This window comes from Lagopus muta, chromosome 4 (assembly GCF_023343835.1).
Source record: "Lagopus muta isolate bLagMut1 chromosome 4, bLagMut1 primary, whole genome shotgun sequence".
In the NCBI taxonomy this organism is placed as follows: Eukaryota; Metazoa; Chordata; class Aves; order Galliformes; family Phasianidae; genus Lagopus; species Lagopus muta.
This window is the reverse complement of record NC_064436.1, coordinates 34,410,522-34,426,451: the sequence shown is the minus strand read 5'-3', so window position 1 is coordinate 34,426,451 and position 15,930 is coordinate 34,410,522. Positions and strand designations below refer to the sequence as shown.

The 15,930-nt window shown below is 43.5% G+C and overlaps 1 protein-coding gene across 1 annotated transcript; it reads left to right on the top strand.

Annotated features, from left to right (window-relative positions):
* The first annotated feature begins 10,378 nt into the window (after positions 1-10,378).
* On the top strand, positions 10,379-15,887 carry EXOSC9 (exosome component 9). The gene is made up of 12 exons (XM_048942536.1): positions 10,379-10,523; positions 10,669-10,763; positions 11,431-11,550; positions 11,653-11,755; positions 12,336-12,473; positions 12,847-12,929; positions 13,168-13,300; positions 13,419-13,507; positions 13,695-13,841; positions 14,218-14,405; positions 14,738-14,816; positions 15,650-15,887. The coding sequence occupies exons 1-12, from the start codon at positions 10,458-10,460 to the stop codon at positions 15,729-15,731; spliced, it is 1,323 nt and encodes a 440-aa protein (XP_048798493.1). The 5' UTR covers positions 10,379-10,457; the 3' UTR covers positions 15,732-15,887.
* Positions 15,888-15,930: the final 43 nt, after the last annotated feature.

Sequence of the window (15,930 nt, the reverse complement as noted above, 5' to 3'; positions counted from 1 at the left end):
CTGTAAATCTTCAGGCTTCATGAGAAAAGATTCAGTCCACTGAGTCTTTGTATCCTATAATCTAAAGATGCGAGAAGAGCTGACTCCGTAGTTAGCACATCTTCATAAAACACAGGCTGATTCCCTCTTGTACACCAGTTTTCAACACACAAATAATGAACTCTATGTGTTTTCCTTGGGAGATTATTTCTTGATTCAACACATTTCACCATCATCAAGTAGATTCTCCTGTCATTAGTTTTACTAGTCCCTGCCTGCACTCTGTGTCATTATGCTTAGTTACAGATTACGCTGTCGTCTTCTGCCTCAGGGCTTCTCTGTTTGTAGGCACTCATGTTCCTCTTTAGCCACCAGCTAATAAAAGCAGATATATTTAACTATTTTAATTTTTCCTTCAAAATTCCCAAAATACTCTATCTGAATTCCCACCAGTAGTCAAGAACAGCCTAACAATGGAGGGTCCAGATACTTCCTGGCACATCAGGGCTTAAAAAAAGGAGATGTAGCCATCCCCATGACAGCATATCTAGGTGCGTGCAGTACAACAACACACAGGACACTTTAGCTGCTTTGCAAACCCCTGATTAATTTACTGCTTATGGTCATATCTTGCGTTTCTCTCATCCTGCAGTTTAGTTACATCCCCAAGGATGATTCATCTGACAATATTTTTCAAGTCTTTGACTTACTTCTGACATTACTGCTTAAAAAAAAAAAAAAAGACACATCCTTTGTTGTAAAGTTGGACACTGGAGGTATAGATACTTCCAGTAAGAGCTCTGGACAGTGGAAGAGGCACTCTCTGTATGAGGGATGTCAAACAAATTCCTTGGATGCCTGGATATCCCTACAAGTTACGCTGTGAGCAATAGGACTGAAATACAGAGATAACTCTCAAGGAGCACTCATTTGACCAGCACTGAACATTTGGAGTATTTATTCCTACACCCTAGGTACTCGTGAAACCAGGACATTTGAGATGCTATACTAACACAAAACAAAAAGTGTGTTAATTCTCTGGCTTCCAAATGCTTAACTAAATAACCCCACATACTTTTCCACATTGGCGTAAAATACGTGTCAGAGAAATGCCACCTATAAGTTTTCTACATCCAAATAAATGTAACAGCCTATGTCTTCTCTATAATGCTTCTGAAGTGTAATTAAAAGGTTATCTCTACTCTGTGCAATAGAAACATGAAGAGCTTCAGCAAACCAAGTTATTAAAAGCATGGGCTCCCAGAGCTGACCAGGTCCTTTCCTCAGGTGATCAATCAGTGGTTCAGGCCATGACTCAACAGTTTCCATACACTTGGATATAAGGAAGAAGGTTTGTTTGTTTGTTTTACAGTTGTGGTGGTGAGACACTGGAACAGACTGCCTTGAGGTGGTGGATGCCCATATCCTTGGAGATACCTCAAGGTCAGACTGCATGGGGGCTCTGAGCACCTGATGTAGCTGTAGGTGTTCCTGTTCATTGCAGGGGAGATAGACCAGATGGCTTTCATTGGTTTCTTTCAACCCCTATGATTCTGAAAAGTGCCCCCAATCATTTACATTATTTGAAATTCAGGGCTGGAATAAAATGGAATAACAGCAAAGCCATTGCAGACCAGAGGACGGCCTCTTCCTCTTGTTTTTAACATCATTTCTGCACCCTCACCAGGTTCTTTCCCCCATGCTGCTTTAGCTCATGGACACAGAGGCCACGCACCGGAGGTTTCCATGCCAAACTACGCAGCAGTGCACAGAAAAAGAAGTGGAAGGATACACTGACAGAGAGGAGCTGGGGAATAGTCCACTTCATGGAATGTGGCATAGGTGCTGCAGCCTCCAACAGTAGCCTTGTCCTCACAGCATGTCACCACACACAAGAGAAATGCACAGCAAGTGTGAACCAGAGCATCCTGTTTGAATCAACAAAAGGCACCTATTTGAATCAGCAGCATCGTGCCATTCAGAAAACACCCCACTGCCACCTAACGTGACCTGACAGAAGTCCAAAATAAAACTTATGCACCTGAACAGAACACTGGCTAAGTAACTAGTGTATTTTCTTTTGCCAAGCTCACTGCACAGCTGTTGGCACCTAGCCTTAACTTCTCCTTGTGTACCCCTCCTCGAAGGACAAAACTGTCCACCTGTGGCCATGGAGCAGCACCTATCTGAGCACTACAAGGCAGGGGCTCAGTGGGGGGTGAGCGGGGCGATGGTGATAAGGCTGTCCCCTCCTAGGTGTGACACCGGCTTGGCGTTCTGGTCACTTGTGGGGAATAACTCCTGCGGAACAAGTGGAGGACAACTGGGTTACACGCTGTCAAAGAAAAATAAGAAGTCTTAAAAACACGAGAGTGTAGGAAAACACTGCATTTTTAAGAAGCTCGAATCAGGTTAAATTCAGATCTCAGTTCGCCAAGGCAAACCTAAATAATCTCTATTGCTAAGAGGGTCTGAATGGATTTCTCTGATACTTTGTTACGGAGTAACGGCACCGGGCCATGCTAGCCTGCTTATTTCCCCTCAATTTCTCCAGCAGCCGAAGCCACTTCAGCCGTGGACCGGCGGGCAGAGTTTCAGCGGAGAAAGTTCGCGGCTCGCAGCGCGCGTGCCGCAATAGGGGACGGGGGACGGCGGGCAGCCCCCGGCAGAGCGGAACGCCGCAGAGCCCCGGACTCACCTGCGCGGCGGCGGCGGGCGGCTCCCGCGGCTCACGGAGGCGGCTGCCGGCATCCGCCCGCGGGCTGCGAGGAGGCGGAGCGGAGGGAACACCGCGCGGCCAGCTCCGCAGCTGCCGGATGAGCAGGCAGAGCAACAGCAGCAGCAGGAGAAGGAGGAGGAAGAAGAGCGCCAGGTAGAGCAGCAGATCGAGCTCCCGCTCCATGCCGCCCTTGGCTCGCTCGGCGGGCCGGGGCTGGTCGCTTCTCGGCTGCCCGCGCCCGGAGCCTCCTCCCCTGGGCGGAGAGGGGCTGCCGGCGGGGTCCCGTAGCCAGCGGGCGGCCCGGCGTTGCGGACTGCGCCGCGGGGTCCGTTGCGGGAGCGACGCTCGCTGCCTGCTCCTGGAGTAGCACAGGGACCCGCTGCCAGGCCGGGCGTCCCAGGCGCTGAGCCACCCCGGCTCCGAACTTGCTTGGTGTCTGAAAACCTCTCCCCTTGAAAACGTGTGAGAGCCAGCCACTGGGCCAGGAGCAAAAGCGCTAACACAGAAGTAGAAAGGGTCCTCTGAATTTTGACTGCTCCGTCTGATTTTGATGACTGGTATAATTGTAACGGCCTCAACCCAACTCCTGATTAAAAAACAAACAAACAAACAAACAAAATCAGCTGTTCTTTGCTGCCTTGTATCACTACCACGTGTCAGTCAGATGCCAGAGGTGCTGCCCCTAGAGCCAAGGACACAGCAGTTAGGTCGGAGATGAGAGCAGGAGCCACCCAGAGCAGATCACTGAGGAGCTGCTACAGCACGGCCTCGGCTGGCTCCACCACCATTTCCCTCCCCTGCCTGCCTTTGTGCCGAGCAGCTCAGGTGACCCTTGCATGTGGCACAGGTTCCTTTAGGGACAGCGGCACCAAGTGAGAAATAACCAGATACCTCCCAAATCAAACATCCCAAGCTGTCAGCCTAGTGCATCAGGCCTCTCTTTTACCTCCTCTCCAGCACTGAAGCTGCAGGAACACAGGGGAGGTGAAAGGGTGGAGGGCTGTCAGTTTGCCGTGCTCCTCAGAGAAAACCCCTTATGCACATTTTGGGCACCATCTGTCTGCTTGCTTACACAACTGATCTCAGCTGAAGTCACATCCCCAACACTTCTGTGGATTTACAACAATCAGATCTGAAAATTAACAGAGTGAATATGGGCATTGCTGTGTATATTCCGTATTTTGTCAAGACCACAGTGAGGGTGTGAGTTCCTGAAGTAAGATGTAAGATAAATGCATAAATTCTACTTTACAAAGCATCCCAAAATCTTCAATATGCGTATGTCATCAGTGTAAATTAGAACCAAGCAGGTAACCTTGCACTGAGTTACCATTTCATACTCAATCTTCATTGGATCTTAGTCGCTATAGTTAATAACAGTGTTTAGTAAACAGTTTGAAGTAATTTGAGAAAATGATTACCTTTTCTTGAAGTAGCAAAACTTCACTCTAACATCATTAATACTGAAACAAATATTACCTGGTATAACAAGGAGAGCCACCGGAGTCCATCATTCCCCAGTGCTCACACATCCCTGCTCTGCATTCTCAGCCTCAATAACCCAAACCCTCCCTTTTCGCTTGTATTATCAGTGAGGAACCAAGCTACTCAAAACACAATTTTCTTATCAGCATTTCTTCACAAGGAATTGAGAATCAGTATCTTTGGGAAATAGGGCAGAACTAATACTTGTATTTAATATGCACAGACCATTTGATCAGGCCAACGGGAGTTCCTGTATGACAGACCCTGGTGATACGATGCCTTCCAGGTGGCTGTGATGCACAGCAGCAAGTACTTCTGAATCATGCTTTTACACTTCAGTAATGACCATGCTTTAAGATACATTTGTAAATATGAGGGGCATATCCATACATTTCCAAAAACACATCTTCTGATTTGAGTGAAGGATTTAGGCTGGTCCCATGTGGAGCCAGGAATCAGTGATCTTTATGGGTCCCTTCCAACTTGGGTTATCCTATCATTCTGTGACTTTAGTATAAAGATTGATTACTGTCAGAACAGGCTGTCCAGACAGAACAGAAAGCTGTTGTGGCTTGAAAAAAAGCAATGACTTTCAGTGCTTCAAGTGAACATGTGATCAAGATTAATTTCTGGTTTGTAACAGATACAGGGAAGCTGAATAAGCAGGAGAACTAATTTTAAAAAAATCAGCTTTTATTTAATGATTTAAATTGCTTATTTATTATTTATCCTACTTAAACTGGGACAGATAGCACCTCTCCTGTAACTGCATCAAGACACACTATTCTAGCCTGGTCACAGCCAGCAATGCAACAAGAGCATAGTGAGATTTTCCTCATGTATTTGTAACCAAACACACCTATTCATTCAATTATCAGTCTGAGTCACAGCAGCATTTTGGAGAATATGGGAATGGGGATGAGACTGATTGGTTGGAGCTGCAAAGGTGGGCACATTCAATTAATTGGCAGCAGAAATCCAGGCTAAAGTATCTGAGCACCTTGCAGATACTCCATCAGCAGTGTGATTCGGCACTCGTACCTGAAAGCACTGTGGATTATGAGAAGGGTAGCACAACACTGAACTTGATTATTCAAAATAATCCAGCTTTCCAAAGAGAAAAATGACCCTAGGTATTACAAAAAATGCTGCCATCTCTCACAGATCAGCTGTGACTTGCAGTGTTTTCAGAAGAGGATTTCCTCTATGTTGAGGGAGTGTTGATCTGTGGGTAAGAACACACATAATATCAGTAAACATTTTGTCTTCTTTTCCCATAGGAAAATAAAATCCAAATCAATAGTCTCGCTCCTTGTTGTTTATCTTGTTGAAGCTAAGAACCCGGTGTTTAACTCAACGTTTCTGACAAGCAATATTCGAGACCAGGTTATGAGCAAGTGCTCTTTTAAAAACCATTTAAATTGACTTTTGCCTACTCTATGTAAAAGTATACAATAGCTTCTACTTCACAGACATTTGTTATTTTCCAAAATGATTGAAAATTGCTCCCATTCAGATTTGGTGTAAAGAAGTGTCAGACTCCTTTGAATTCAAAGATGCTTCTAAAATCTTGAACAACACTAAAATCCTAATGCAGACTTATTTTTATTTGTTCAGAGCCTTCCATGCTGGCTATAACAATTTCAGCTTAACATGACTCTTTAAACTTACTGCTTTCCACTATGAATTTTATCAATACATTCCAGAGTGCAATTTGCTTGCAGTGCCAAACTGAAGTGCTTACTTCTGTGGCTCAGTGACAAATCGCGTGATGTAGAGATGGCAGACCTCTTGGTATTTAGCTATTGTGCTGAGACTCGACACTGCAGATTAATTAAGCACACTCACACAGTGACAGGACAGCAGTTCAGCCATTTCAGGTCAGTCTTTGAAAAGTGCAGAGATACAGGCAGCAACAGCAAGAAAAAGGGGATCTCATTTCTTTGCTCCAACTCCATGGCTGATCTAGAATCCAACCCTGCAAATACTTCCTGCTTTCCCAAAGGGATTGCAAGAGCTCCAGGGTCTAAATTTCGGGTGGGACTCATTCTTAGGTGCAAAAAAACTCTTCATAAATCAGCAGATCATGTGAAGGCTACAGGATGGGCAGAAACAGCAAGAATATTCTGGGGTGTGCTCAGAGATATCTAGCCTATGAAAGATGATTAAAGTGAAAATCCAGTGAGTAGATGGCCTAGAGGTTTTTACCAACTTGCATTCACCTGGTACTTAGATAGTTTGGTGACTGTTCCAGGTCCTCTTTTGAAATAAAATGACTTCAGCATATAACTACATTCCTAAATCTTAGTTGTGCACAAGTTATGATACCTCCCATCTAAGAACTAAAGAACAAATGTGCTTACAGCTGTGCTTCAGATAAAGAGCTTATTTAAGTGTTTTCCTGGAGCAAGGCCAGCACACTCAGTTCCTGGTTCACCACTGTGGGCAGCAGGCAGTACTGCTCAGGTTTTATTCCTGCATGCTGATTGCACGCAGTGGTTACCGACCTTCCCATTCCAGTGAAACTGTATCTATTTCAAGCTCTCTGAGGTTCTTAGAAAAGCAAATTATTGCTCCCAAGCAATTTTATGTGCTGAAATACCATATCCATCATGTTGTTCATTCGTGTGTAAACATGTATCTGGAGACACAAGAGAGCAGAGCTTGCAGCTGAGCAGTGTGGGCACATGACAGCTAAGGATACCATGAAAAGAGAAGATAAAGTATTTATGTTTTTTTGTAAGGCCAGAAAATGCAGCTGCTGGAGGCTTGCAGTCAAGATTCCGAGATTCAGATGCGGCTTGTTTTCTTTTCATCAGTCTTCAAATGTGATTTTCACTCATGGTTCAGTTTGATAAGATAATCCAATTCAAGCATTTCTGTCTACAGAGCATTCATCTCAAATGAAGAATCATTTCTATGTGAGCACAATAGATCATTAAGCTCTTCTTATTAAAAATTCCTGTTCAGCCTGAGCACCTGTGATTTATTCACTCATTTATTTACTCTGCAGTGTAATACACTCATGACTTTTCTTCCTGGCTTCAAAGAACTAAAGTATTTCTATTGTCTGATTACAATTGTAACTCTGCTTTTTATTGCACAGAAATGTTGCAGAAATTGTGCACTAGCTCAACTTCTATTTCATTAAGCTATGATGGTAACCTTATTTCCTTTGTGGCTTGCTTCATGTTTCCTGTGCTATAGGATTTTATACCTCCTTAATGCATAAGAAATTCTTCACCCTTCCTTGCATAAAATACAGGCATAAAATCTACACAGTAGACTTCATGCAAAGAATATGGTGTGAGTCAAATGACAAAACTTATTTTCATCCCACACACATCTCGATTTCTGCATGGAAGGAACACCAAACCCATGGAACCGCATCTAGCTCCTCCTAAAGTTCACTATTAATGCCGTAGTGTAGTAACCTTGAGCAAGATCAATATTGGAAGCAAAAAATCTACCTTGCTATTCCCAGGCAACAGAGGTAATTAACGCTTTTGGAAATGTTTCTGACAGAACATGCATTAGTGCAAGAAAACCTAATACAAAAGATTCGCAGTACTGTTGACTGTCTTTGTGCCACAAATGCAATTTCTTTTTTTTTTTTTTAAAAAAAAAAAAAAAAAAAAAAAAAAAGCTGTTTTATTTAAATTGTTATAAACTATTATATAGTAACTGTTGAGTCACGGCTTGAACCACTGATTGAACACTTGGGGAAAGAACTACCAGTCAGCCCTGGGAGCACAGGTGAAGGCAATTCAGCTGTGTGACCAGAAGAGGTGGAGCCTGGCTTCACCTCTCTTAGACCTCATTTAAGGGCTGACTGCCACTGGGGAAGGATCTCTGGTTGGAGATTCTTTGCTTGTAGAGTTTTCCCTTGCAAACCTGGATCCTTGGAGACAGGAGAGCATTCCTTTCCTGTTTGTTACTTTTGCCATTACACTACTGTATCACCTTTCTACTGCATTAATCTCTCTGAGTATAGCAGCTACTTTGAGGGGGAAAGAAAGTTATTGTTGTGATTTGCTAAGAAACAAGATTGCAACTCCTCCCTCTCGCATCCAGTTAGTTGCTCATCTCTGTTGTTAAGAGACACAAAAGCAGAAGGCACTTTGCCTGCAGCCTGGCAGAGCAAGGCAGTTAGCATGGAAGCCCAGGATCAGAATTTTTCTTACTTTCCTTTGAGGTGCAATTCTAAGTGTATGTCTGGGTTGATATTTCTATAACTAGAGTAGCATGATCTAGAAATATCCAATAAACCCTTTTAATGCTATTTTTAGTATGCTAATAGCTGAAGACAGTTTTGTGAAAAGGTATTTTATTTTGAAATGAAAATGCTTCACAAAACTGGTTTTCATTTGGGTGCCCTACTGAGCAACCACTTATTGCAACAAAACACAAAGGACAAGGTCTTAAACTGAGAGGGGGAGGTTTAGGTTAGGTATTAGGAGGAAGTTTAGTTTTTCACACAGAGGGAGGTGACACACTGAAACAGATTGCCCAAGGAGGTTGTGGATGCCCCATTGCCCCGTCCCCGGAGGCATTCAAGGCCAGGCTGGATGTGGCTCTGGGCAGCCTGCTCTGGTGGTTGGTGACCCTGCACACAGCAGGGGGGTTGAAACTTGATGATCACTGTGGTCCTTTTCAACCCAGGCCATTCTATGATTCACTGAAAACGTGGAAAGAAATAGCAGGGTAGGTTGACTTTAACGTGGGCTACTCCAATAAAAGTGAAGATTTCTCACTGAAGAGAAGTGTTTATTTCAATGTCGATCTGCCTGGCAGTAGGAAGGTTCTACAGAGGGATCTGGATGGGCTGAGTCAGTGGCTGTGACCAATGCTAAGAGCTCCAACAAGCCCAAGTGCCACATCCTGAGTTTCAGTTACAACAACTCTACGTTACACTACAGGCTTGGAGGTGGAGATGCTAGAAAGCTGCATGGAAGAAAGAAGACTTGGGGATGTTAGTTGACAGCCAGCGGTGTACCAACAGCAACCTGGTTTGTATCCAAAATAGTGCAGCCAATGGGAACAGGGAGGTGATCGACCCTCTCTCTCAGTCCTGGTGAGGCTGCACCTTGAGTATTCTGTTCAGTCTTAGGGCCCTCACTACAAGAAAGACACTGGGGCTCTAGAGCATGCCCAAAGAAGGGCAATGGAGCTGGTGAGGGATCTGAAGCACAAGTCTTATGAGGAGCAGCTAAGGGAACTGGGGGTGTTCATCTGGAGGATGCTCAGGAGACCTTATGGCTCTCTACAATTGCCTCTAGGGAGGTTGTGGTGAGGTGGAGTGAGCCTCTTCTGGGTAACAGTGATACGACAAGAAGGAATGTCCTCAAGTTGCACAGGGGGAGGTTCAGGTTGGGTATGAGGAAAACATTTTCTCTCAGAAAGAGTAGTGACGCATTGGCACAGGCTGCCCAGGGAGGTGGTGGAGTCATCATCCCCAGAGTTGTTCAAGAAAAGGACGGATGTGGCACTGAGGGCTGTGCTCTAGAGCTGTCACAGGCATGGATTGGTGGTTGGACTAAATGATCTCAGAGGTTCTTCCAACCTTAATGGGTCTATGATAATCAGAAATATAGCCGCAATGAGACACTCAAAATGTTACCGTATTTTTGGCTATAGGGAAAGTTGCAAGTGTTAAATCACTTTGTTCCTTTGTATTGCTTCGCATGTTGTACCGTTTGATAAAACTACTTACATTTGTCATCAGAGAAAGATGGCCTTTGCAATCTTATGCCAAGATTCTCCTATTCTTTTTGACTAAACGTTTTTATGCTACTCGTGTATCCTACTCTGCAAATTTAAAACCAGCACAGAAATTGGCAACACGTGTCCCTGCTCACCAAAACTTGATCTTTCTGAAGCATCCCTCGTGTTTTTGTTCACACTAAGATTTCTTAAGTGTGTTAGTAAGATTTTAAAAGATACAAGCTAGCATAATTAAGATGTCTCCACAATTCTGCGTGAGAAAAATCTGATTGCCTGGGTTCTGACATGCAGGTTTTTTGATTCCGGCTGATTTCCCTGATGATCGGCCCTTTTGTGGACGCCTTCACCGAAGTACCGCGAGCCCGCTCACCGCCAGGGGGCGCCCGTTGGTAGGTCCGTTGGCCGCACACTGCCGCGAGGCGGCTCGAGGCGGGAGGTTGAAGTCCCGCGCTTGCGCGCTGCCGCCTTTCAGCCGCCGCGTGCTGATGACGTAATCACAGCGCGCGGGAGACGGGCCGAGCTCGCGCTGTATGTGTGGTCGCGTTCCGCCATGAAGGAGACGCCGCTGTCGAACTGCGAGCGGCGCTTCCTGCTGCGCGCCATCCAGGAGAGGAAGGTGCGGTGCCGGGCTCTCCTCCCTGTACTCTGCCCCGGTCCTTTCTCGCCTCATGTGCGAGGCGGCGCGGCCTCTCGTTGCGGCCGCATCCGGCCCGGCGTGATGCGGTGACCGCCCCGTGTTGTGTGTGTGTGTGTCCCCGCAGCGGCTGGACGGGCGGCAGTGCTACGACTACCGCAATGTGCGCATCTCCTTCGGGCCCGAGAACGGCTGCTGCGTGGTGGAGCTGGGGAAGACCAGGTGGGAGCGGCCGGCTGGCGGGAAGTCCGCGCCTTGCGGTCTCCGGGGGTAGGGCATCCACTGTCCATGGGCAGCCCGTGCCGGCGCCTTGCAACTCTTGGAGTGAGGAATTTACTTCTGACAAATAACGTCGGTCTCCCCACTTTTAGTTTAAAGCTGTTCCTCTTGACTGTCGCTATCAGACTGTGTAAACAATTTTTAAACATAAACAATAAACAATAAACATAAACAACTGTTTATGTTTCTATCAAGTAGTTGAAGGCTATAGCGAGGGCTCCGTGGAGCCTTCTCTTCTCCCCTCGGCCTGTCTTTGTAAGAGAGGTGCTCCAGTACAATGATCATCTTCGTGGTCCTCTGCTAGACCCACTGCAGCAACTACATCCTCTCTATGCTGGGGCCCCAGGTCTGGGTGCAGTACTCCAGTTCTCCAGTATTTTGAGGCTTGCTTTAATTCTAGATGTTAGAAGAATGTTCTGATTTCTAGATGTAGTTATTTTCATCTTTGACTAGTGTTCAAATACAGTGTTTGAGTGAGAAACTTGAGTTGAGCAATGAGAAATGTGTTGGGAAAACATCCACTTGTGTTTTCCTTTTGTATCTATTTTGTTTTCACTGTAAGGTGTTTTCCTGCTAAACTTTGTAGCCTAGCTGTTTATTTCTTCTGCAGGGTTCTTGGGCAAGTCTCATGTGAACTTGTTCCCCCGAAGCCAAATCGGGCTACAGAAGGTATACTCTTCTGTAACCTTGAGCTCTCACCGATGGCTGCGCCTGGCTTTGAACCTGGCAGGTATGTAGCTTTCTTAAAAAGTCCAGGTGAGAATGACATATGAACCACTGTTCTGACACACACAAGTGCATAGCATAATTATGTTTAATTTTGTTTGAACAGGCAATCTGAGTTATTGGTGAAAGTGAACAGACTTATAGAACGATGTCTGAGAAATTCCAAATGTATAGATACTGAATCCCTCTGCGTTGTTGCTGGTGAAAAGGTAGGGGAAAAAAACTACCAGTTTCAGATCATTTCATAGAATCACCAAGGTTGGAGAAGACTTCCAAGATAACCCAGTCCAACCTTCCACATATCACCAATATTTGCCCACTAAGCCACGTCCCTTAGTACAACATCTAAGCACTTCTTGAATTTAATAATGTGTAACTGTATTTCATGACTTTAAACATAAGTCACTTTTTCAGGTGCTCTATCTTGTTTTGAATACTGGACTTTTGACTTGAATATTTTTTTCTTGCTTCATGGGTATTTTTAACTTAACGATCTACACGTGCTTTTGGAATAGTTGGGATGTGCATACTTGAACGTATTTCTTTGTAAAACAAAGCTTAAATTGTACTTAACTGTTGTTTATTTTGTCAAAATTAACCAGCATTTTAAATCTAGCAGACTCGTACCTTGAGTATACCAAGGTTTTTCATCCTAACTTCTTAAGCAAATACTTGAGGAATGTAAACTGCTCCTTTTTGTATTCAAAAACTGGAAGTGGCTTGGAAAAGCAATAGCTTCTGTGGAATCATGTTACACATTACCAAGCAGTTATGCGTGTTTTCCCTCAGGTCTGGCAAATTCGTGTGGACCTGCACCTGTTAAATCATGATGGTAACATTATTGATGCTGCCAGCATAGCAGGAATCGTGGCCCTGTGCCATTTTCGCAGACCAGATGTTTCTGTGCAAGGAAAAGAAGTAACAGTGGTAAGTCATACCAGGTTGCAGTAAGCCTCGTACTGCCGGTAGCTGTTGGTTTATAAAAGGGAGGAATTATATACTGATGTAATCAGATAAACTCAAGATGCTTAAAGAGCTGTAGGATAAATGTGTTCCTATTCAAAATGTAAAAGGATAGTGAAGCAAGCCTGCTGAGTGTAAGACTATTTCGGTTTCAATTTATGGCAATATTCTGTTTATCTCCATAAGTAGTAAACAGAAAGTATTATGCAAGAACAAAAAAGGTTTTTTTATTAATATTTAGGTTTTCTTTCTGTTTCTTTAAATCTCTCTTGTACAATACATCCTTTTAAAATAGAATGTCATAAGTAACTGTCTTCTGGACCAATTCTTTTCTAAGTACTCTCCTGAGGAGCGTGACCCTGTGCCCCTGAGCATCCACCACATGCCTATTTGTGTCAGTTTTGCCTTCTTCCAGCAGGGGTAAGATTTATTTTTTTTTAACGCCTTTCTTGACAGAAACAACCTATGTAACAACAATTTCACAGAACTGACAATAACATTGTGAAAATACTCATGTTGACAGACAGATTTCTTAACACATTTGTATGTGTTCTGCTGTTCTTCAACAGCTTCCAGAGATAGGCGGAAAATTGTAATGGGGGAGTCAAGGTCAGCCTCAAACTTCTGTTGTCATCTTATGCTAAAAACTTGATTCTAGGACTTATTTGTTGGTGGATCCAAATGAACGAGAGGAACGTGTAATGGATGGCCTCCTTGTAATTGCCATGAATAAACATCGTGAAATTTGTACCATCCAGTCTAGTGGAGGGATTATGCTATTAAAAGATCAGGTAAAAGTCAAGGAAAACATTTAAGTATCTGTTACTCTTAGGATCTGTTCTATGGCTCTATTTTAAAAGTCTTGTTTTCATGATTCTAAACTGTTATTGTATATGTAACGTACTACAGGTTCTGAGATGCAGCAAAATAACAGCTGTTAAGGTTGCAGAAATAACAGAATTAATTCAGAAAGCTTTGGAAAACGACCAGAAAGTTAGGTGAGTTTTTTTGGGAAGAAATGGAGATAAATGTTTTTAAGAAATAATTTAAAAGTTAATGCCAGTTTGTAATAACACAGCAAGTTGTTTCTGTTTGTAATCATTTAAAATAGCAAGTATTTCCTTACCTGAAAAATGTTCATAAATGTGAAATATCCTGAAATACTGTCTGTTGTTGAATGACTAGGAAAGAAGGTGGGAAGTTTGGCTTTGCAGAATCTATACCAAATCAAAAGATCACTGCCTTCAAAATGGACAGTGCTGCTGTAGATACCAACGATGTGGAAGAACAAGCAGAAGAGATCATAACTAAAGCTGACCCTCCTTCAGAAGTGTATGTTTTCTATTTATTATTCCAGGAGAAAAAAACAAAAAAACCAAAACACTCTTTCCTGTTATCTGCATTAGCACTTCTAGAAGCTAGTATAACAACCAAGCTATCTGATGGTTCTATCTGAGGGTAGCCTCATAGCCTTCAGAGGAAACATTAACCTTACACTGATTTTAGTTCTGACTGCTTTTAGTTAAATTAATTCTTAACATAAAGTGCAAAACAGGGCTGAAGTGACTAGTTGTCACACTATCTGGAGAAAGAGTACTCTTTCTTAACTTTCACTGAAGGCCTGGGGAGAAAAGTTATAGCTGAAAACCTGCTATTTTGCCTTTATACAGTGAAATTACTAACTCCAAGATTTTCTTAACTGCTTCAGTTTTGCCAAACCAATATTGCACACTGCCGGCACAGCCCAAATTGGGGAAGGAATAGAGAATGCATGGGGAGACCTTGAAGAATCTGAGAGGGAAGAAGCAGCAGAAGAGGAAGGTGAAAGCAGCGCTACTGCTTTTGAATGCCAGAGAACAGAAACAGAGGATACAAGTATGATGAGTGAAGTTAAAGGTATTTATTTATCGTGATACCACATGCATTTATTTATATCACTTCAAGTGTAAATTATTAAAAAGTGCAAGATGCCCTTGTGAAGAAAGAACCATTGTAGTCACCTTCTTTTTGGAAGTTATACTTGTTTGGTACTTTCACTTCACCTGTACATCTGCTTTCTTGAAAAGAAAGCTTGTTTTCTGTAGTATATTGAAGAGCTCCAGAATAAGCACTGGTAGTTGTAAGCCTGTTTTTCCACTTCTGAGTATCACTTTAAAAAGCACAGGAGTTAATGGTCACAGAAGGTGTTTGTACATATTGGATCAGTTTTTAATTATTTTTTCTTCTAGATGAACCTATTGTACTGTCTGACAGTGAAGAGGAAGAAGTTGTCATTCTGGAACCACAGGAACAACCAAAGAAAACAAGGTAAACACCATATGAAATTAAGAGGGGGAAGGAGTTGGTAAGGGATACTTGGCAACAGGATGTTCACGGCCTATGCTCAGAACTTTGCCCATGCCAAGAGAGGTTTTGGTTGATCAAGGAGATTATGTAGCAGAGTGAGGAAGTTAAAAGCTGTGCTAGTTTGCTCCTCTCCTAGGTGACCAGTCATTGTGGCTGATCTGCAGTCTGAGATGATTGTGGATCACAGACTCCTAGAAAGGCTTAGGTCAGAAGGGACCTTAAAAATCATTTAGTTCCAACCCCCTGCCTGGGGCAGGGTTGCCACTCATTACATGAAGTTGCCTGGGGTCCCATCCAACCTGGCAACCTCCAGTTCAGGCAGTCATCTTTGAATAAAATAAGGAGTGACGGGGTAAGAAGTTAGTGTGTGTTTCTCTTAAAAATACGCTGGCCCAGCTCCATAGCAGCACTGCTGGCTGGGGCACAGCCCCACCACACTGAGCACTTGTGTGACCTGGGCCTGCCTGAGCATGGCGGTACCACAGGGGCACACAGCCTCCTGTGCTCTTCAGATATTTGACTTGTCTTAATCACTCCAAAAGGAACCACAGCTTAAAGGTGAATTTGAGCTGCTACGTTATAACTAATCTTAAGTTTTATCTCAAGTAAGTTAGTTTTACTGTTGTATCCTTACTTTAGCCATGGTAACCCTCCTTGTATTTAGAGTGCTTTCTAGAAACTGAACTTTGCACTGAGTACAGTGAGTGGTTGTCCTGTTAAAGATGACAAGCCCGTTCTTTTGAGATGGAATGCCATAGTACAGACATTTGATAAACAGTGTTGTTTACTCTCAGACCACAGACCAACTTGAAACAAGAAAATGCAAGTAAGAAAGCATTTAACAAAAAGAGGAGAAAGAAGAGAGCTTCACGTTGAAGCCATCCCCTTCAGTAATGCCATAGAATGTGACATTTTTTTTATTACTGAACTTATAGTTGTAGATAATTTTATTTCCTCCCACCCCAACTCTCATCCTGCATCTTTGTATATTTTATGTAATTGTATACAGCTTAAAATAAAAAGTTAATGTAAGTGAAAGTGTGGTAGTGTCCATCTGCAGCACAGACTACTCACC

Excerpts from the sequence above, each read along its gene's own strand:
- EXOSC9 (XM_048942536.1), top strand. The coding sequence starts at position 10,458 with ATGAAGGAGACGCCGCTGTCGAACTGCGAGCGGCGCTTCCTGCTGCGC. Across the intron at positions 12,474-12,846 it reads AAGGAAAAGAAGTAACAGTG|TACTCTCCTGAGGAGCGTGA; the intron begins GTAAGTCATACC and ends TTCTTTTCTAAG. Across the intron at positions 13,842-14,217 it reads GCTGACCCTCCTTCAGAAGT|TTTTGCCAAACCAATATTGC; the intron begins GTATGTTTTCTA and ends TAACTGCTTCAG.